General features: G+C 33.5%; 1 protein-coding gene across 1 annotated transcript; it reads left to right on the plus strand.

The window, feature by feature from the left end:
- The first annotated feature begins 1,796 nt into the window (after positions 1-1,796).
- LOC102809396 (glucose-6-phosphate exchanger SLC37A2-like) lies at positions 1,797-22,097 on the plus strand. The gene is made up of 13 exons (XM_085496787.1): positions 1,797-2,005; positions 5,505-5,620; positions 9,136-9,228; positions 12,077-12,157; positions 13,040-13,108; positions 14,317-14,442; positions 15,486-15,545; positions 17,795-17,864; positions 18,251-18,314; positions 19,462-19,552; positions 19,648-19,742; positions 20,378-20,607; positions 21,277-22,097. The coding sequence occupies exons 2-13, from the start codon at positions 5,513-5,515 to the stop codon at positions 21,465-21,467; spliced, it is 1,278 nt and encodes a 425-aa protein (XP_085352913.1). The 5' UTR covers positions 1,797-2,005; positions 5,505-5,512; the 3' UTR covers positions 21,468-22,097.
- Positions 22,098-22,421: the final 324 nt, after the last annotated feature.

Here is a 22,421-nt window from a genome sequence, read left to right on the forward strand (position 1 = left end):
CCTCTGAACCCGGAAGCACTTTAAGTAGGTCAGACGTTAACACGTGACACATACTCCCAAGGTCGCGCCAGATTTAATCGTGGAAGGTGAATATAGGTATATCGGAAATTGATCGATAGCTTACACCCCGTATCGCGAATATCAGTATCTTATAAATCGTGTTTAATATCGACAGTGCGCCATAAAGCCCCGACGCCACAGCGATGTTAAGTGATTTGTTGATCTGGCATTGGGAATGATTTGATTCGAAAAGTAAGTGAAATATTTACCTTGTTTACACGGCAGCATTTTAGTGATACTGATTTTATACTGATAAATAGAATCAGTCGGCTATTTTTCCCTATAATGATTCACCCATAAGGTTGTCAAGTCTCTTTATAAATTCACGCACTCACAACATACTCTCTGAGACTATTCCAGTCATTTAAAATTCTTTTGGCTCAAGAAATTTTTTCTCAGCTAAATTCTACTATATATCGACAGTCCCTGGGATAGAGGGACTATGATATTTCTTATAAAAAACTCCTTGGGGTTACCACGTAGACTGTACTTAAAAGCGCGGCTCTGCAGTCCACCGGATAGCACCAATGCGTCATGGGAAAGGCAATTTGTAGACCCGCCCATCATTTGTTTACATGTCACACAGCTGTTATTACTTCAACTGTAGATGTTAATTCCGTGTGCTAACATCTTACCCTAGTCTATTATCTGTTTTGTAAGGACTTTTGCGCATATAAATACTCCATGCCAACTAAGTGTTGTTTGTGTGTTTCACATACTATAAAAGCTATACAATGTGTATGTTCAATTTCACGTAAATATGTATTTTGCATTGTGACTAAGTCGTTTCTATTTCTACAGTCTCCACTAAGTGGCTGGACAAACAGTTTAGAACATATCACTTACATCATTAACACCATGCTTTAATACATAAACTGGATGAGATTGACACTTTTATTTGACATAAACCTATGATTGCCAGTCATTTTGTTTACTCATAAAGACTATTTGAAACATGGTTTCTTGTTGTTTTTAGGTAGAAATTACGCTGAAATGTCACCCAACTTGTAAACTAACATCACAGTTGTTTCCCTTATATCCACAGTCAGCAGGTGCACAGGTGAAAATAAAATAAATGCGATATTTACTATATGGGGCTGCCATCTTGAATACACCATAAAACTAAATAAATAGACAAGTTGTAAAATGCATTTATCAGTTTTCTACAAATTTGGGAAAAAAAAACAAACTTTCACAGATCCATTGGGATAGGATTAAACAAATAAAATTTGACCGAATTTGTTGTTTTTTTGTGGAAAAATCCCTTGCATATGAACACCTAATTACACAAAGGACCTAGAACACTTTTCCAGGTGTTGTTGAAACCGTTGTCTTACAGTAAGGGGACAAATTCAGCAAATAATGCCCACAAAATTCAATTTCTCACAAAACCACTGAGATTTGCACAAGATCCCTGTATTCTCAATATGGCATTATTATTTTTCGGAAGGAGATCATTTTTATTGACATTTTCATGAAAACACTTCAAACTTAATAAAACTGAAACAAGAAACATATACTGTATACATCATTATGACATGATAGCAATACTGCGGTACTTGAAACGACGTTCCAGGTTTCAGTTCAGTTCTATCTAAACCAGCGAGTTTAACTCGTGTAATTAGGGCACTATCGAGCTAACTATACTGTGTGTAATTCAAACAATGAAATACGACGGGCTTGATGATTCCGACCTCTGAACCCGGAAGCACTTTAAGTAGGTCAGACGTTAACACGTGACACATACTCCCAAGGTCGCGCCAGATTTAATCGTGGAAGGTGAATATAGGTATATCGGAAATTGATCGATAGCTTACACCCCGTATCGCGAATATCAGTATCTTATAAATCGTGTTTAATATCGACAGTGCGCCATAAAGCCCCGACGCCACAGCGATGTTAAGTGATTTGTTGATCTGGCATTGGGAATGATTTGATTCGAAAAGTAAGTGAAATATTTACCTTGTTTACACGGCAGCATTTTAGTGATACTGATTTTATACTGATAAATAGAATCAGTCGGCTATTTTTCCCTATAATGATTCACCCATAAGGTTGTCAAGTCTCTTTATAAATTCACGCACTCACAACATACTCTCTGAGACTATTCCAGTCATTTAAAATTCTTTTGGCTCAAGAAATTTTTTCTCAGCTAAATTCTACTATATATCGACAGTCCCTGGGATAGAGGGACTATGATATTTTTTATAAAAAACTCCTTGGGGTTACCACGTAGACTGTACTTAAAAGCGCGGCTCTGCAGTCCACCGGATAGCACCAATGCGTCATGGGAAAGGCAATTTGTAGACCCGCCCATCATTTGTTTACATGTCACACAGCTGTTATTACTTCAACTGTAGATGTTAATTCCGTGTGCTAACATCTTACCCTAGTCTATTATCTGTTTTGTAAGGACTTTTGCGCATATAAATACTCCATGCCAACTAAGTGTTGTTTGTGTGTTTCACATACTATAAAAGCTATACAATGTGTATGTTCAATTTCACGTAAATATGTATTTTGCATTGTGACTAAGTCGTTTCTATTTCTACAGTCTCCACTAAGTGGCTGGACAAACAGTTTAGAACATATCACTTACATCATTAACACCATGCTTTAATACATAAACTGGATGAGATTGACACTTTTATTTGACATAAACCTATGATTGCCAGTCATTTTGTTTACTCATAAAGACTATTTGAAACATGGTTTCTTGTTGTTTTTAGGTAGAAATTACGCTGAAATGTCACCCAACTTGTAAACTAACATCACAGTTGTTTCCCTTATATCCACAGTCAGCAGGTGCACAGGTGAAAATAAAATAAATGCGATATTTACTATATGGGGCTGCCATCTTGAATACACCATAAAACTAAATAAATAGACAAGTTGTAAAATGCATTTATCAGTTTTCTACAAATTTGGGAAAAAAAAACAAACTTTCACAGATCCATTGGGATAGGATTAAACAAATAAAATTTGACCGAATTTGTTGTTTTTTTGTGGAAAAATCCCTTGCATATGAACACCTAATTACACAAAGGACCTAGAACACTTTTCCAGGTGTTGTTGAAACCGTTGTCTTACAGTAAGGGGACAAATTCAGCAAATAATGCCCACAAAATTCAATTTCTCACAAAACCACTGAGATTTGCACAAGATCCCTGTATTCTCAATATGGCATTATTATTTTTCGGAAGGAGATCATTTTTATTGACATTTTCATGAAAACACTTCAAACTTAATAAAACTGAAACAAGAAACATATACTGTAAAATACTTTATTTTAGCTGGAAGTAATTTTTTGCTAAAAAGACTTTTTGGGGTGTTTTGTATGGAATTTATTTTTCACTGATTTATGACGAGTTGAATGTGAAATATAGGAAGAAATGTATATTCACTGGATTTTATTTTCACTGAATAATTCCTTCAGCTAAAATAGCGAAAATTAATTCTAAGCGAAAATAAAGTATTTTACAGTACTATCTTATTTTGTATCTGTGATTTATTTTCATGGTTGTCCCAATGGGAAACTATAGGTTTCATATGTGGTTGTACTATGCTAATTATGGTAGTCGGGACAACCGGACAATCAAGACATAACATTGCTGTCACTTTATATATTTAGTCTAAATCATTACCTAGTTATATATTTGACATTCCTGAACGATTTGAACATGACACATTTGTATATACATGTATTAGTATATTACAATTATTAGTTAAAGTTGCACTTGACACTCATTCTAACCTAGAAAGGTGAGAAAAATCATTATTTATGCACCCTTTGATAACTTGGTAAATGTTAAGTGAGAGTGTGTAGAAATAGTATGAATACCCAGTGTCCCAGGATTTAGGGGTGGCAAACTGTGCGTTTACGTTGCACATGGAACGGTCGTCTCAATATAGGTCAGTTGAAGCTTCTGAAGCTGTAGCAACCATATACTCTACTACAAGGGTTCGGTCAGTGCGCCAAGTTGTGCAGAGTAATCACTGTTGTTTTTCCAGGCTTTTGTTTATTACCGATTACATTCAAACCTTACCTTGTATCTTGGGATGCATCTGTATGGCTATTCATTTAACAATTCAATTCAAGATGGCTGAATGGCAGCCATTTCTGTGTTAATAATTCAGTAAAATCAAACATTTCTGTGAATTATGTTCAATACAAACATTAGACAATTTGTTTCTCAGGACAGATTCAAAATTGCAACCATTTTGTTTCAATGAATGCAGTTCTGGAGGTATATTTCTAACATTCCCAGACATTTTCAAACTTTACACATAATATATTGTGTCACATGTATGCATTTATTTACGAGCGCCATTTTGTTTTTGATTTACTAACTTACCCGACGCGAGTCAGCGTGTTAGCTCATTTTATAGTATGAAAACTTTGTTTAACCATAATATTTTTTTTCAATATAGATTTGTACATTAACTTTTTGGTGATGTGGTTAGTTTTTTGGCTCAGATGTTCGTATTTTGACAAATCACAGTAATATGTTCTGTTCTGTTTGAAGTTTGTGATCACAGTGCTAAAGTTAGTGTACGCTCAGTTTTGTGGCTCATTGTCCAAGGTGTGAATGGTTTATTTACCCGGAACCAGCCCTGGGACAATACTGTAAAATGACTAATTTTCACTGGGTTTAAATTTTGCTGATTTACCATTTCAGGCATATTCAGTAGGTTTTAAATTCACGGTTCTATCATTTAGAGAATGTGTTCTATGCTAAATTTTACATATTCACTGGGTTTTAAGTTAGCGCATTTTCCAGTCAACGAAATAAGCAAAATTAAAACCCAGTGAATAATTAATCATTTCACAGTAGACTGCGAAGCGTTTCCAGACCGGGGATAGAGGGACTGTACTGGTTTAATGAATGCTGTTTCAGAACTATATCTCTGGGCCTGACTGACCATGTTCTAACATCAGATATATATCATACATCATGTTTCACAAATGCATATTTATTCATCCACTGATCCAATTCAATATAATAGAATAACATTTGTTATAATTTTAAAAATTCATCAAAATCAAGCATTTCTGGATTTGGATCTTGTTTGTGCATGGACAGATTTCGTTCAAAATTAATATGTACATTGAACATTATAGTACCTACATGCACCTTATTTTATTGTTTTCAAAATGTTTTATTTTGAGAACTCACAAGAATTATGTATAAATGCAATTACTTGTTATTTATTCATTTTGCAATCTTTGGTAAAAAAAATGTCGTTTTTGACCTTTTCTTGAAAATACCATACCTGATTGTTCTGACCTTTGATGTAATAGTACCTTAGGGGGATTCATTTGTAACAATAATTTCAGTGCAATCTTTTATAGAGCAGATTGCTTTCAGTCAATGCATTACAAATAACAGAGCTATGTCAGCTGTCACACTAATTTGTCATTTATTATCATGTCTATTTTAGAGCTGGAGTAATGTGTGAAGAAATGACTGCATTGAGAGTCAAATGGAGACATATCATATTTTTAGTAACATGGCTAGCATATGCATCTTCATATTTATTAAGGAAACCTCTGGGAGTGGTGAGTAATACAAATGTGATAAACCATGCTACCGTATATTACTATATTTTGCGAAATTTTGTAGCACTGGGGGTACCGATACTTCGGTTTTGCCCCAATCTGATTAAAATCTGATGTAGGTGTAGGCTCCAATATTTTTTTTAATTTTTATATTTTTTTATTGTTTATTTATGGATATTTTATTGTTTTACCTGTCGTTATTAAGTTTTTTTATACATCCTATCTCAGTCCCTTTAACTACACCTGACTAAATGCATATGGAAATCCATTAAGGCGATACATAAAGAATATCAAGTAAAACCAAAATAATACCGGTAGTAATAAATAAACAATAATAACAATAAAAAAAATATGTAAAAAAAATTAAATAAAAAATAAGCAATCTAAACCTACATTGAATTTCTTTCAGATTGGTTGTGCCCAATTTTGTGACAGCTTCATTGAGCTTGTCTTGTCTTCCTGAAAATCAGAGCTAGAGTAATGCCGCTCAGAAGCAGCATGGGAGCAGAACCTTGAGTTTCTTGGGTTGAATTATCATAAGGGGTTCTAAATGCAAGAAGTCACAGTAACTTTGTGAAATTTTGCACTCTTAAACAATGTACTGAGTAATCATTAAATCGCCAAAGTACCTAGCAGTGAAAATAAAATGCTTTACACTAAATCACCATTATCGTATTTGTCCTATTAGAAGCACATTTCCAATAGAAGCGCATGTAAACCAACAATTACGTGTATTGTCTACTGAATCATTAAAATATTACTTATTTTAAAATGTTTCCTCTGTCAAACTCGTAACAAACACTACTAATAGAGTAAATATGGTAAGCACATCTACACAGGAATGAGCAATGGGAAGGCTTACATGCACTACTAATAGAGTAAATATGGTAAGCACATCTACACAGGAATGAGCAATGGGAAGGCTTACATTGCACTACTAATAGAGTAAATATGGTAAGCACATCTACACAGGAATGAGCAATGGGATGGCTTACATGCACTACTAATAGAGAAACTATGGTAAGCACATCTACACAGGAATGAGCAATGGGAAGGCTTACATGCACTACTAATAGAGAAACTATGGTAAGCACATCTACACAGGAATGAGCAATGGAAAGGCTTACATGCACTACTAATAGAGGAAATATGGTAAGCACATCTACACAGAAATGAGCAATGGGAAGGCTTACATTGCACTACTAATAGAGAAACTATGGTAAGCACATCTACACAGGAATGAGCAATGGGAAGGCTTACATGCACTACTAATAGAGTAATTATGGTAAGCACATCTACACAGGAATGAGCAATGGGAAGGCTTACATTGCACTACTAATAGAGAAACTATGGTAAGCACATCTACACAGGAATGAGCAATGGGAAGGCTTACATTGCACTACTAATAGAGAAACTATAGTAAGCACATCCACACAGGAATGAGCAATGGGAAGGCTTACATTGCACTACTAATAGAGAAACTATGGTATACACATCTACACAGGAATGAGCAATGGGAAGGCTTACATTGCACTACTAATAGAGAAACTATGGTAAGCACATCTACACAGGAATGAGCAATGGGAAGGCTTACATGCACTACTAATAGAGAAACTATGGTAAGCACATCTACAAAGAATGAGCAATGGAAAGGCTTACATTGCACTACTAATAGAGTAAATATGGTAAGCACATGTACACAGGAATGAGCAATGGGAAGGCTTACATGCACTACTAATAGAGAAACTATGGTAAGCACATCCACACAGGAATGAGCAATGGGAAGGCTTACATTGCACTACTAATAGAGAAACTATGGTAAGCTCATCTACACAGGAATGAGCAATGGGAAGGCTTACATTGCACTACTAATAGAGGAAATATGGTAAGCACATCTACACAGGAATGAGCAATGGGAAGGCTTACATTGCACTACTAATAGAGGAAATATGGCAAGCACATCTACACAGAAATGAGCAATGGGAAAGCTTACATGCACTACTAATAGAGAAACTATGGTAAGCACATTCACACAGGAATGAGCAATGGGAAGGCTTACATGCACTACTAATAGAGAAACTATGGCAAGCACATCCACACAGGAATGAGCAATGGGAAGGCTTACATTGCACTACTAATAGACGAAATATGGTAAGCACATCTACACAGGAATGAGCAATGGGAAGGCTTACATTGCACTGATGAATAACAAAATAAAAAACATTCCAATCTATTGAATAACCACTGAACATCTAGTCAGCATTATACAAGTACTAAATTGAGTTAAAAAATGGAGAGTGTTAAAATATTCTTTTAAAGTAAAAAATTATCAAATCTTTTCAGAACATCATGTTTTTTATGATTTTATGGGAGTTTGTATTAGAGTATAATACATTTCTTACATATTGTAGATATCCGGTTTGTTCAAGTAGTAGAACTGTTAGTCAGTATGCGTTATTTGCTGTATTAGAAGCCTAGGTCAGTTTAACTGGGTCACTGTAAGTTTGGTGTACTTGAAAAACATTTTGTTGGCTGACATGTACTGATACTGTATCTGTGTCGTGATGAATTCGCTTAGCAATTGACATTTCTGGAATCCTATGGTAACCTGTTTTACCTATGATATGACTACATTCATATATATAAGTAGACTGTCATGCTGATGTGAATAAACAACAGCTGTTGCCGACTCGCTTGTTAGCGTTGTTATGGCTGAATTGGGAACACCAGCTGTCAGCAACTTTGCCATAGTAGTGCGATGAAGCATACTGTGTACACATGTGGGGATAATACGAACCAGATCTCGGCTAGTGAGACCTTATATTTATTTTCACTGCCAATATTAAAAATATTTTTGAATCATTACCATTCAATAGTAATCAGCTACTATATCCAATCTCCATGATGTTTGAGATTTAATATCCTTACAAATTTTCAGTAAATACCAGTTAACTAATGTTTAAGGCTCAATATTGTCATTGTTTTGGAGGTTTTGAATTTTTGGAATTTGCACCAACAGAGCAAGAACTTTCATTTCAACACATTGGCAAAAACATTTTCTCCAATGAAAACATCGTGTTGAGAGTCAACCTATCTGGTTCATTTCTTACTGAGATTGAAAAAACAACAACACACTTCACTGATTGGTTATATTTTTGAGAATGTATATATCTCCTTCAAACTGATGGAGAGTGGAACTTCCTCTCATACACTACTCCCACACATGCTCTCCATAATGTTATATTGATGAGTTTGACATGGGGAAAAAAAAACAAAACCTAACTTGAACGTTGCAATCTGTTGCATATGACATTTGACTTAGTTCAATTCAAAAAATGAATATTAATGTCATTGAAGTTATTATTATTATGATATTTGGCTTAATTAATTTGTTAATTTTGTAATAACTTGACTGATAATTAGTTACATTCTGTCCAGTGTATGACAAAATTTCACCTATTTTTACTGATGATATGTTCATCTTGACTATCACTATAATAATCTTTGTGTTTCAGATTAAGGCAGACTTGGAATCAGAACTCGGTTTAAGCAAGACTCAGTTAGGATGGTTGGATACGTCATTACTCTTACCGTATGCAGCTATACAGGTATAATGCTTGAACATTTTTAATTTTATGAAACTTCTGAGAACTTTGTTTATTAAGTTTTTTTTTAGTTTGCTTAAATAAATAACAGAGGTTTGTCTATGTGCATATAAGAAGTCATATTTTAATGTTCCAGTAAACAATACATTCAACTGTTAGGATTACATGTACTTCTATTAGAAATACACTTCTATAAAGCAAATATTGTATTGGCATTCATTTTTTGGAACAATGAATAATTAAACAGACAACATTTTGTGAAGGTAGAAAATCGATCAAGGTAAATTATCATCAAAACATTTTGTAATGTCAGCTTTGTACATTACATTGGTCACACTGGTATATCCAAAACACAATCAACGTGTGGAGTTATTTTCTTAGAGATCAATTAAGCACTTTCCAACGTTATTAACGTTTTTTAGTCCCCATTTGGATTATTCTCTGTGTATGCATCTGTCCAAAGCTATATCTCAGACACACCTTGACAGACTCTCATCAAGTTTGATACATACTGTATGCAAGTGCGATGATTTTAAGGTTGTGTCAAGAATGGCCGACTGGTGGTCATTTTTGTTGTGAAAACACACTAAAATCAGGTATTCTGACATGTCCTGAACCAGTTTCTAAGCAAGTGTAGGCTGTTCTACTTCAAACTTGGTGGAAGGATTGACCATTAAAAGTAGTTGATGCACATCCCTCGGACGCATGCCTTCGATTTTGTAAATTCAACCCAAGATGGCCGACTAGCATTGTATATACTTTGAGCAATTTTGACATGTCCACCGGATCTTGGGTGTTGATTGATTCAAACTTGTTGAATGGAATAATCATAACTGGATGTTGATGCACATCACTTTGGTTTATCAAGATGGCTGACTCAATCCATTCGTCAGATGACTCAGTAGCCTGACATGTGTGAGTTGCACCTTCGCCGGCCGAACAGCATCAGACCTCACTAACACCTGACAGAATAGTGTAAGTCTCGTCGACAAGATCAATACTGCGAATTCGCAAATGTCTAGCCTTTTGTAATTAGTTTCAATGAATATTCATTTTGGTGGTCATAGTTACACAAAGTTGTGTTTGCATTGTCAGCAATAATCACAGACTATTTGCAACAAGATGATAAACATTGGGCGGAAATTTGCCAGCATCTTATCACACATTATGCCAACAAACAAATAAACTCTGCCATGAATGGTTACTCTTTGATGGCCGTCACTATCCGACATTCCTGCAATTTGATTGGTATGGACAAAAAAAATCGCCGGGGGAAGTGAAAAACTACATCGTTATGTCAGGCGTGTGTTGGGTTTGGAGCACCTCTGAGAGCGCAACTCATGTGACTCAAGCTAGTCACACAAGTACTGTAACATCATATGCTTTTTGCATATGCAAAATTGTTGAAGCAATAAAACTGTTCACTCTGCGCAGGACGATGAGATAAATTATCCTCACATGTGTGAAGTTTTGAGGTGGAACACAAATAATATATGTACTTTGTTCATTTTATGATTGAGACACAATGATTATGAATGAGAACTTTTATACTTCCTAATTTGTGCTTTGCATGTTGACATGTGTTTTCTTACTACGAATATGATATCATTCATTGTCACATGCACAATATGTATATCCGCAGTGAGAAATTCCCTGAGAGATATAAGTTTTCATTCAGCTGTTATATGATCTTCATCATGCACTGAAACTACTTTTTTCACTCACTTTATAACAAACAACAGAATTCTACATGGATACCATGAAACAATATATTTTCACTGGCATTTAAAAATTTCACTATTTTGAGAAACAATGAGTTCTATTGTTATTTAACATGAAATTAAAAATAATTAATGCATTTACAGTATGCTTATGGTCTTTAACATTCAGTACACAATGAGGATAGTACAAAAAGCTTGCAAAGTCGTATAATCAAGTCAACAAAATTTTGTGACTCTGCAATATACAGATGACTAGAAAATAAATTACATGTATTTACATGATATGAAATTTCTTACAAATAAAAGAACTCATTTTATCCTCAATTTTGATAGACAGCTGATTAAGTTGACTGTCATAAATTAAAACCACTGCTGTAGTACAAAAAATGTTATTAGTTTGATGAATGGTGCATGCGAAAAACAAGCTGAGTTTTTTATGCGGTTTTGTCTTTATTGTGTTTATCTCCAAATTATCTAAGCAAAAATGTGTCAGTGTATCAGTCCACTGTCTGTTTTCATAAATATTTCCAGGAGATTTGGTATATGAGTGCAATATTCCACATGTGCATATGAATGACCTAATTTGCATGATATAGAGCCAATTTTTAGCACTTGTGGATGAAATTTATAGACTTGATACCGGGCACAACATGGTAGTATGTGTAATCTGATTGTTTTGGTGAAAACTTGTGCTAGTTTGCATTATAATTGTTAGCCAGTTTTGTATTTTAAATGAAGGTATACAATCTTTATATATGACTTTTTTTGCAATGAGTTAATTTTTAAGTACATTCTTGGACTTGACTTGGCCAATTTTAAGCTTGATATGATGACATAAGGTAGGTGAGCTGTATTTTATTTTTTGTGTGTGAACGAGTGGATCCAATATACATGTGTTGAATGTGTTCATATTTCTCTCCCAAAAATTGAGTACACCACACCCACTGCTGCTAGTGTGAACTGTTATAGTTTCCTTCAAAAGATAATAACCATTCAAATACTCATTTTTCCCACTTGAATTTAGTTATTATATCCAAGGCCACATAGTAATTAGTGAGTCATTATTATGACATACAAAGACACTAAATAATTGGTGAGGCCTATCTCATTTACAATGACTTGTTTGACAGTTATTTTTAGGATCATTTGGTGATAGGTTTGGTGCCAGGAAAGTTTTATCGAGCTGTTTAATAATATCAAGTATTTCTATGGTAAGTACACATCTCATTTGATCTCTAGAGTAATTGTAGGGAAATGCTGGCTTGTTGTTTGTATACAATATTTTGTGGACAATGGTTGCTTTATATATACCGATAGCTTTATTGGTTTACACAAATAAGAAGGAATAGTTTTCAATTAAATTAAAAATTAAACTTTTTCATAACAGTCTAAACAGACTTTCTCACCCTAATTTGTTTGCATTTTTTCTTATATTCTTCAATATTTCTGAAAATGAACCCTAATTTTGGAGCCAACTGACAAAATTTGAGTCATTTATCAGTTTTTGCTCCAAAAATTTGGTTATTTTTGTCCCAATCTAATGAGGGAAAGTGCAGACTATACATGGGACTATTTTGTGAGTTTGGTAATGGTGGTAAAAAGGTTAAGGGAGGTGATTGACAAGACACATCATGTTTGATATTGTTCCTAAACAACACACAAAGTATGTAAAATACAATGCAGTGTGACACCCTCTAGCTGCCTTTGCATATGAAATGTAACATAACAGGACCACTGTTACTGTTATTTCTGCTATTTTCGCTGAAGGGATGATTTAGTGAAAAATTTAATCCAGCATACATACCTTTCTTTATGTATATATAACTTTTGTAAGTATATACCTTTTGTATAATATATTCATCTCAACAAAAATCAGTGAAAATAAATTCCATACAGAACACTCAAACAGTCTTTTCAGTGAAAATTAACTACAGCAAAAATAAATTACAGTAATTGTCACATCGCCATAAGCATTTATAGAGCCAATTTCTGTATCACAATTTGGTTGTTAATTTCCGTGATGAACCCAAATTAAATTAACATGTTTTATGGTATATATTGTGATGATTTTTGTGTGACATTTTAATTTTTAGGTCACTTTTGGGATGTGGTCAAGTTATCCTGTGTTTGCTTTTTTATTATTTTGCAATGGAGCAGCTCAGGTGAGTGAATTATCCTTAATTGTAATCTTGCCTTACATGTATAGGATTTGTATTAACAGTTCTATTGAATGAAAATTTTCTTCTGTGGAGCTTACAGTGTACCATAATATTGTACATCTTTTCTATAGGACAAGTGCATTTCTGTATGGTGGGCAGTATACCATAATTGTATCTTATTGGATTAACATTTATCTGTTCTATAAAACATATGTACTCTGTAGAGTCTGCAGTTTATCAAAATATTGCCTATGGGATTACTACTGTCACATGTAACATTGAAACACCAATGCAGCATGTTAGTAAGCACATTTGCTACTCAGTTAGCAATGACAAGCCAAGCTTCAGACAAGTAGTTCTGATGAGGTTGAGTACATCTATATATGGATGGATTTCATTCAAACTTGGTACACACATTAGACTGGTCCTTGATGCACATCATTTTGTTTTTCAGATCTGATTCAAAATGGCTGACTGGCGGCCATTTTATTTTAATGCAGTTCTAGAGCCATGCCTCTGACATGCTTTGACTGATTATGTTCAAATTTTGTTCAATCATTATACAACAGAGATATACAGATGTATTCAAAATGTCCAACTGGTAGCCATTTTGTTTTAATTATTGCTGTTCCAGAGCAATATCTCAATATGGACAAGTACTCGTTTGATGATCAGATACAAGATGACTTGACGATCATTTAGCATCAGCTTCTATATTACTATAAACAAAACTACTTAAAATTTAATGACTAACAGGGAATGTGCCTTGCATGGCTTGTTATAAACAATTTTCAAAAGTCTGTACATAGTTTACACCTTACAATAATGGTATCTTCCACGTTGCATGTAATAGAAAAAGTCATGTATTGGTATTCCAATTTTTAAAAGCAGGTGCAGGATGCTTGTATGAAAGAAACATTGCTAGCTTACTAGCACATTTGATGACTAATATGCTGCATTGGTATTCAAATGCTATGTGCAGCTGTAAAAAAAGAACTGGGAGCTCTTGATAATTTTAGAAAACAACTAACTTGAGATATTAAATGTGTTATTCATTTGATATGACTGTAGTATAATATAGTAATATATAAAACTCATAGCCTGGCATTTGCATTTACCACAATCCAGTCTGTTGGCTAATCCAAATGTGGTACTGAAATTGACATCTACATGATAGTACTGTTGTGATAATTCTCTGTTAATTCTTACAGTCCCAGATTTGGCCAAGCTGTATCAAGGGATTGGGCGAGTGGTTTAGTGGGCAACAATTGAATACCATTCTTGGTACATGGGGCACATGTGTCTTTGCTGGTGGAGTTATGGGCACATCATTAGCAGTAAGTACAATATACCATACTTAGTGCATGGGACACATGTGTCTTTGCTGGTGGAGTTATGGGCACATCATTAGCAGTAAGTACAATATACCATACTTAGTGCATGGGACACATGTGTCTTTGCTGGTGGAGTTATGGGCACATCATTAGCAGTAAGTACAATATACCATACTTAGTGCATGGGACACATGTGTCTTTGCTGGTGGAGTTATGGGCACATCATTAGCAGTAAGTACAATATACCATACTTAGTGCATGGGACACATGTGTCTTTGCTGGTGGAGTTATGGGCACATCATTAGCAGTAAGTACAATATACCATACTTGGTGCATGGGACACATGTGTCTTTGCTGGTGGAGTTATGGGCACATCATTAGCAGTAAGTACAATATACCATACTTGGTGCATGGGACACATGTGTCTTTGCTGGTGGAGTTATGGGCACATCATTAGCAGTAAGTACAATATACCATACTTGGTGCATGGGACACATGTGTCTTTGCTGGTGGAGTTATGGGCACATCATTAGCAGTAAGTACAATATACCATACATTGTGGTATTACATTATACATACATGAAAGTTCTTCATTATGCTTGATTAATTGTGCATGTCTGAGCTCTCACACTATCTCACTTGAAATCTATTTTAGTTCGAGTTAAAAAATGTTTGTGATTCCAATAACCTTTCTGTAGATTTTATTGCAAAACCTAAATTTGTTTTGACTAATCATGAAAAAGTGATGTGAAATCACTCAAAAAGGATTTTAAATAAATTGAGAAAATGTTGTATTGACTAACCATCAAGCTAGCACAGAGGTTTTATGATGAAAGAATTTTTTTTTCATTTGACATACCTTACCAATTTATTTAATATTCTCAGAATGACACAATTTATTTTTGTCTAATATAGCCCTGTAGGGAGTTCATAATTGATATAATAAAGCATTGTAATGATATACCACAATAAACTAATATGGAAAATGTGATATTATTAAATATAAATAACTCAAATAAGTAAAATCTCTATATTTTATGTTGCAGGTTTATTTACAGAGTATGTATGGATGGAGAAGCACATTTCTTTTACCCTCTTTCATAGTGGTAAGCTTCTTTATTATACATGGAACTTTCTAATGATGCAGTCGCTTTGATCTTGGAGGGCAGACATAGTCCTTTATTTTTTTAGTATAATACTGCAAAGGTGAAACTATTATATAGTTGTCACCTCTTGTTTAGTTTATGGTTGCTATCTCTGCATATTTAATTACCTAATTTGCATATAAATTAGCTATTTTCAATCATTTTTTCATTTCTCAAGAACCATCAAACGTACTTTAATGACGTTTAGCACATAGATGCTCTGCGATTATATGGAGACCTTATTAGTTTTTGGTTGCAATATGCGGATATTAGTTATCTCATTTGCATATTAATTAGCCAATTTCACTTGTTTCCAAGAACCAAGCAATAAATTTCAATGACATTTGGTACATAGATTCCCTGGGATAATCCACAGATATGATTATTTTAGGTTGCAATCTGTAGATAATATTTATCTAATTTGCATGAATTTGCATAATGTGAAAGAGGTAAAACCTATGTTTGCACTGTATACTGATTGGGAATCAGTCTATGTTTACCTTCTCTACAGATATATCAATAACCACTTATCAGATTTGATTAGACTTGATAAATAGGTGCTTTAGTATATGTTTGAAACTGCATGTTAATTACTCTATTACATAAATGATCCTAATTACATAATTTAGGCATTTTTAAGTTGTTCCACTGATATATCAAGTACCTTCCCATTTCAATGGTTCTTTGAGATGATGGAATTAAGTTTAGAGGTGAAATATATGTACGTTGATTACCCAAATTTGCATAAATTGACAGATTTTTGATATATCAAAAAACATTTATCAGATTTAAATTAACTTGCTTCCAGAAATTTATTCTTTTGCTTTAATATTCATATAAACTTAGGGTCAAATTGCAGAAGTATATAATTCACCTTGCTTCTTTGAATTTGAAGTTTTGAAACAATTTTAAATGCACCCTATTACTGATTCATGTACCTCTGAATGCTCTCAACAAACAGAGTTTTTTCTATGCTTTAATTCTTTCATTAAATGTTCTTTCAAATTGTGAGACTGCTTATTGTCTCTGAGCCATCACTGCATCTTTTCTATGTTATTAATTTTTTACTTGGTGTAACTTGAGCTATCAAAGCAGAGTAATTAAACAAAAAACATGATGATTTGTGGATGGAGAAAACTAATTAAAATGAAATGAATCACCTTTAAAACCTTTTATCAGTCGAAAATAATGGTTTTCACTGCTCAGCAATTGAAATGTACAGTCTCAGAGTAATCCATGAACTTGACATGAGTGCATATGTATGTGTTTTGTTTATTGTATGCTTTCAGTGAATGCAGCTACTAGTAGGCTAGTTCATGATTAAAACAAAATGAGCATGAAGCTAACCATCAGTGGTGCTCACAATTTACAAATTGCATGTTGAAAAAGACAGTTTTGAGTCTGGATTTAAAGGGTAGTGTTTGTCGTACCGGGCATGTGCAATATTTGTGCTGATAAACATTGATTTTCCCACAAGCCAATGCACTCTTCTAATGAAATCATGAGTACGAGTCCTGACCTGGGTGCGACTTGCACTAATTACTGCCAGTGACTCCTTCGATATCTTCCAATCCCCTAAAGAATTAAATTAAAGAATTAAAGCTTAGAAATGTCTCAATTTGTACTCGTTTGTCTACGCAACAGTCAAAGTCGCCATCTTTGTTCATATGAGACCCATATCTCATGCATGCATGGTACAATGACCACCTCAAATTAAAGATGTTCACATTGAGACCTGGACGTTTGATAGTTTATTCTAAAGAGTATAAGTTGGTTGTTCATATGAGTGATCTTCCTAAGATGTAAATCTGGATGTACATATAGCAATTAAGTGTTTGTTGCTAGAAATACAGATTTCTTAGAATTTCTTTGTAGGATGAAGCCCTTTATTATGAGCATGTGAATAACAGAATTTTAAATTAATCTATAAGTAATAGGAAGCCAGTGTAGGTTTAATAGAGAGGACATTGCAATTCTTTTGTGAAAGATTGTGTTGTGCAGTGAGCAAGCCATATAAAAGAGAATTACAGTTATGCATTTTAGCATCAAGAGTTGAATTAATCAAAGATGATGGAAGTAAATTTGTATTCAAAATCATTGCAGAACTGAAGTATACTGTGAATATAATAGCAAGGTTTCATACAGCTATTACTGTGTTAAGTGTACAATTAATGACAGGATTTGGACAGGATTATTTTTTTGCATTACAGATATTTCTTGGGATCTTAGTGTCTTTGTTGCTCAAGAAACCAAATAAATCACACATCGAAGTAGATACAGGTAATGATTGGTGTAACAAAAGGTCACTGACTGCATAACTGTGATATTAAAATCATTATAATGTATGTAGTAGTGTAGACATTGACATTAAATGGTGAGGGTTATTTTTAAAAGTTCTGTTGTTGCGTTGATTTACAATTTGAGAAAGGTTGACATTCTCACGATATTTGAAACGATATTCTTTTGCTTTGTGTGCACAAATATGATTAGATTACTCAAATTGTATGACTTTCTACAATACTATACACAAAATGCTGAAGCTAGAACTCAATGTTAATAACAAGATATTCTTGAGGAAAAGACCCCCTTCCTTACCTCTGCTTGTGAGATCAACACTGTAGCCAGAGTTTTCTGTTGATTTTCGTTGGTAACTTTTTCTTTTTCAGTAAATATTTCAGAATCCACTTCTACACAACAACAATTAACATTTTGGCAAATATGGAAAGTTCCGTGAGTACAACTAAAGTGATTATAAATCTATTAATTAAGCTATTTAGTTACACCACTAAAATCATCTCGGTCATCAAGCAGTGCACATTTATAATCCCATGCGTGGGTCCCATATCTAACACAACGTGGTGTGACCACCTTGACGTTAAATGGATGATATTGGATAACCATACAACACTAAAAACAGAATATTAATTAGAATTTTCTAGTCTAAAATTATGAAAAGACTTGCAAAACTAACAATAGAAAATCGTGGAAAATATTTAGTCTCTGGAAAACAAAATTTAATTCCAAGTTTTGCCATGGGGATTTACATGTTTTCACTACTTAACATAACATTGAATTGGTTATAGAATCAATCCTGTTTATAGTGACCACCCAGAGGACATCATTAAAATGGTTATTATAGACAATTGGCCTTGTAGGAAAGTTGGATTATTTTGTATGGATCACCAGTTCATAAATTTGACATTATGCTAATTATTTTTTTTGGCTCTAAGCCAATGAAAATCTGCAAAAAAGGTGGTCACATAAGACAGGCTGCTTGTACATTATACCTTGGGACTGCCCAATAGTGGTCACTATAGGCAGATGGTCTTTATATAGGGGTGTTTGCTAATACATGTTTGACTGTAACAATATTTTTGCTTTCTTAATAAATATTTGGTGGAAATATGCAAGAAATATGTGTTACAAAATAAACATTCCAACAGCAAATTAAATTCGAAAATCACTTGCATACCAATTGGAACCAGACCACTAATCAACTTCCTGTTTCCTTTTTGTATTATGAACTGCATGTATGTACTCAGATCCGATGTACTTGTGCATATTAAACAGGGCCATTAACAATCCTCAGTAACTGAAAGCTTTGAATTTGTAGTTGTTAATTTTGTATCTATCAGTAAAATCTTGTAATTTTGACAAATGTTATACTATTACCAGTTTTGTGTCATTTGGAAAGGAATGAAACATACAATATTTAAACATTTCTGGATGCAAAGATCGAGATTTGTTTCATAGCTGAATACTTATTAACAATCTTACAGTAAAAATCTAGTAGACTTGGCATAGGCAATCATTACGCCTAAGTAAAATGTCATTCATTGTCATACACTCACACACTACTTATTGTCGTTTCTTGCAGAATGTTGGCAGAGATTTCAATAACTATGTTTTGTGTTAAGATTGTCCGATATTGTATGTACATGTGGTTACCAATGTACCTTCACCAATTTGTGAGTATGTTGTATTAACTCAAATCTGTATCGATTGTGAACATTACTTATTTATTTTTTGTTGTTTGCTTATTTTTTTGTGTTTTGTTTCAAAGCTTGGATATGGAAAATCTGAAGCTGGAATGTTGTCCACAACATTTGAAATTGGTGGTGTAGCTGGTAGTATTGTTTTAGGATACACTGTAGACAGGTAAAAACACAACACAACTTTTTTTGTCACCTGTCCTGTATAACAATAGTCCTGAATAAATGTTTTGAATAATATACATAATGTGTACGACAGATAACATTTATAACAATAGACCTATTCTATTGTGTGAATAACATTATTTGTATGACGAACAACATTTATAACAATAGTCCTATTCTATTGTGTGAATAACATTATTTGTATGGCGAACAACATTTATAACAATAGACCTATTCTATTGTGTGAATAACATTATTTGTATGACGAACAACATTTATAACAATAGTCCTATTCTATGGTGTGAATAACATTTGAATGACAGATAGCATTTATAAGTCTTATTGTGTGAATAACATTATTTGTATGACAGATAACATATATAATAGTCCTATTGTGTGAATAACATTTGTATGACGAACAACATTTACAACAATAGTCTATTCTATTGTGTGAATAACATTATTTGTATGACAGATAACATTTATAATAGTCCTATTGTCTGAATAACATTATTTGTATAAAAGATAACATTTATAAAAATAGCATTATATCCTGTATTTGTAAGACCTAACTAGGATAACGATGGTACTATTGCATAAGAACAATTGTTGTAATACTTTTTGTTATCATCTCAGGTGGTTTGCTGGTAAAACTATATTGGGTGTTATGGTAGCTATTATTCTAAGTGCAATTGGATTTATATTATTTTTATTGACAAGTGACTATGGCTGGATGTTTCAAGTCACATGCCTGTTGTTATGTGGTATGTGTAACTGTGGACCGGATGCTATCTTGTCTGGTACTTTACCACTGGAAATAGCAATGGGACGAAATATACAATCATCATTGTCAGGCTTTATAAATGGTAGGAAATTTGTTTCAAAGTTGTAATTATATTTATATTGAATCAAGGTCACGTTGTTTTAGTCTTGGATGCTCCCTTTCAGATGCGGCTTGAAGACGGGACTTGTGTTATGAGTCCATCTTTCTGCCCATTTGTCTGACATCCTTTAAACTTGGCAGCAGTAAGTAATAATGGTTTACAAATAAGATGGTTGTTGTTTTTGCTGAAATTTGGTCATCAGTTCATTTGAGTTTCCAAAATAGACACAAAAGTTAATGTAATTATTTTTTGGGATGTAGTATTTCTGTAAGAGTTTGTCATGCATCAGTATAACGGCTAACGAATACTACAAATCATGGATTGACAAATATCAAGAAGAAATGCAGTATATTTTCATTTTACATTACATTTGTAGGCATAAGATGCTATCATGCTTAATTAAGTCTATGTAATAGATGATAGCACTTTTGTACTTTGAGTGAACATTAACTATATTTGCTTGACAATAAATATACTTTCTTGGAAAACGCATTAACAATTTATTACAATAAATCTGTAAGTTGTTGAACTTAGAATCTCATCCAAACATTTTTCTTTTGGAAATGGACTTCTAATGGATCAAATACTAGAATCTGTGCATTTGACCTGAATATTAACCTAGTTATCCTTTTTATCATTCATGTTTCGTAGGTTTTGGAACCATTGGTACTATACTTCAAGGACCAATCATTGGTGTTATTGTCCAGTATTATAATTGGATGGTGGTCTTTTACTTCATGATTTTAACCTCTCTCATTGGTGCCCTATCAATGTTCAGGGCATCTTTAGTTAAAAAACAATCAAATTTAAAAATTGAATCAAGGGATGATTTATTAATATAAATTATATTATAAATAAATATTAAAATATATATATATATATATATATATATTTAATTATATTGAATGGTGGATACAATTAAACTTTATGATTAATATGTATATGCATTTGTGCATGTCTTAACATTGATCCGTGGAACAGAGTTTGGCTAATTTCTTACCGGGCATCACATAACATCCTGGCAGTTCAATTGCTACATCATAACCATGCAAGAGTTCTTGGATGAGGAAGTTGCTGTACAAGATGTTGAACACCCACCAAGTACCATGTCACTGATACCTAATATAATTATTAATGTCCAATCTTGTGTGCAAGGAAGCTCTACAGCCCAAATTGAAGGAAGCAGATCATATTCCAGTTCAAGTTAGCAGTGTATAGTCATTAAATTGCAGGAGGTTAATTCATGACATGGGACACAGTACTCACACATCTTAGTTTCAGGCTGCTCTACAGGTAGAATTTCTGCAATCTGTGGTTCATTTTATCTGCAAGTTGTTGTTAATTGCCCACCTTACAACTATGGTGAACCTTATTACAGTGTCATGCTATGTAGTTTAGGGCAACAAGGCTATTCCACAGGACTTGACATTCATAACAGTTTGTTTGTTAATAAACTAGACTCTTTCAACAAAGTTCGGGTTGCATATCATGAATGTTTTCTCTAGCAGAAGCAATCTACATTTTCAAATCACATCATTGTCTGAAGCTCTGAGTTTAGAAATACCATTTATATAGAAAACACTTCGAAAGTGTATACATGTAATGCAATGGGAAATCTTCATTTTTTGGATTATTTTATACTTGAAAAGTTTACTTAATATCCCTAGTAAAATCACAATATCAATTTATTCATGTTCGCATTAGATTCAATGATTTTGACAAAAATACTTAATTGGTGGTTGCATTGCACATATTTGACATACATTAAAGCCTGTACTTTAAATCTATTAGATTAG

The sequence above is a fragment of the Saccoglossus kowalevskii genome, chromosome 3 (assembly GCF_978046115.1).
Source record: "Saccoglossus kowalevskii chromosome 3, keSacKowa6.1, whole genome shotgun sequence".
Taxonomy (NCBI): Eukaryota; Metazoa; Hemichordata; class Enteropneusta; family Harrimaniidae; genus Saccoglossus; species Saccoglossus kowalevskii.

Bases quoted from the DNA above. Each gene is read 5' to 3' on its own strand.
- LOC102809396 (XM_085496787.1), top strand. From the start codon at position 5,513: ATGTGTGAAGAAATGACTGCATTGAGAGTCAAATGGAGACATATCATA. The intron at 13,109-14,316 runs GTGAGTGAATTA...TAATTCTTACAG, and splicing joins TTTGCAATGGAGCAGCTCAG to TCCCAGATTTGGCCAAGCTG. The intron at 15,546-17,794 runs GTAAGCTTCTTT...TTTGCATTACAG, and splicing joins TTTTACCCTCTTTCATAGTG to ATATTTCTTGGGATCTTAGT.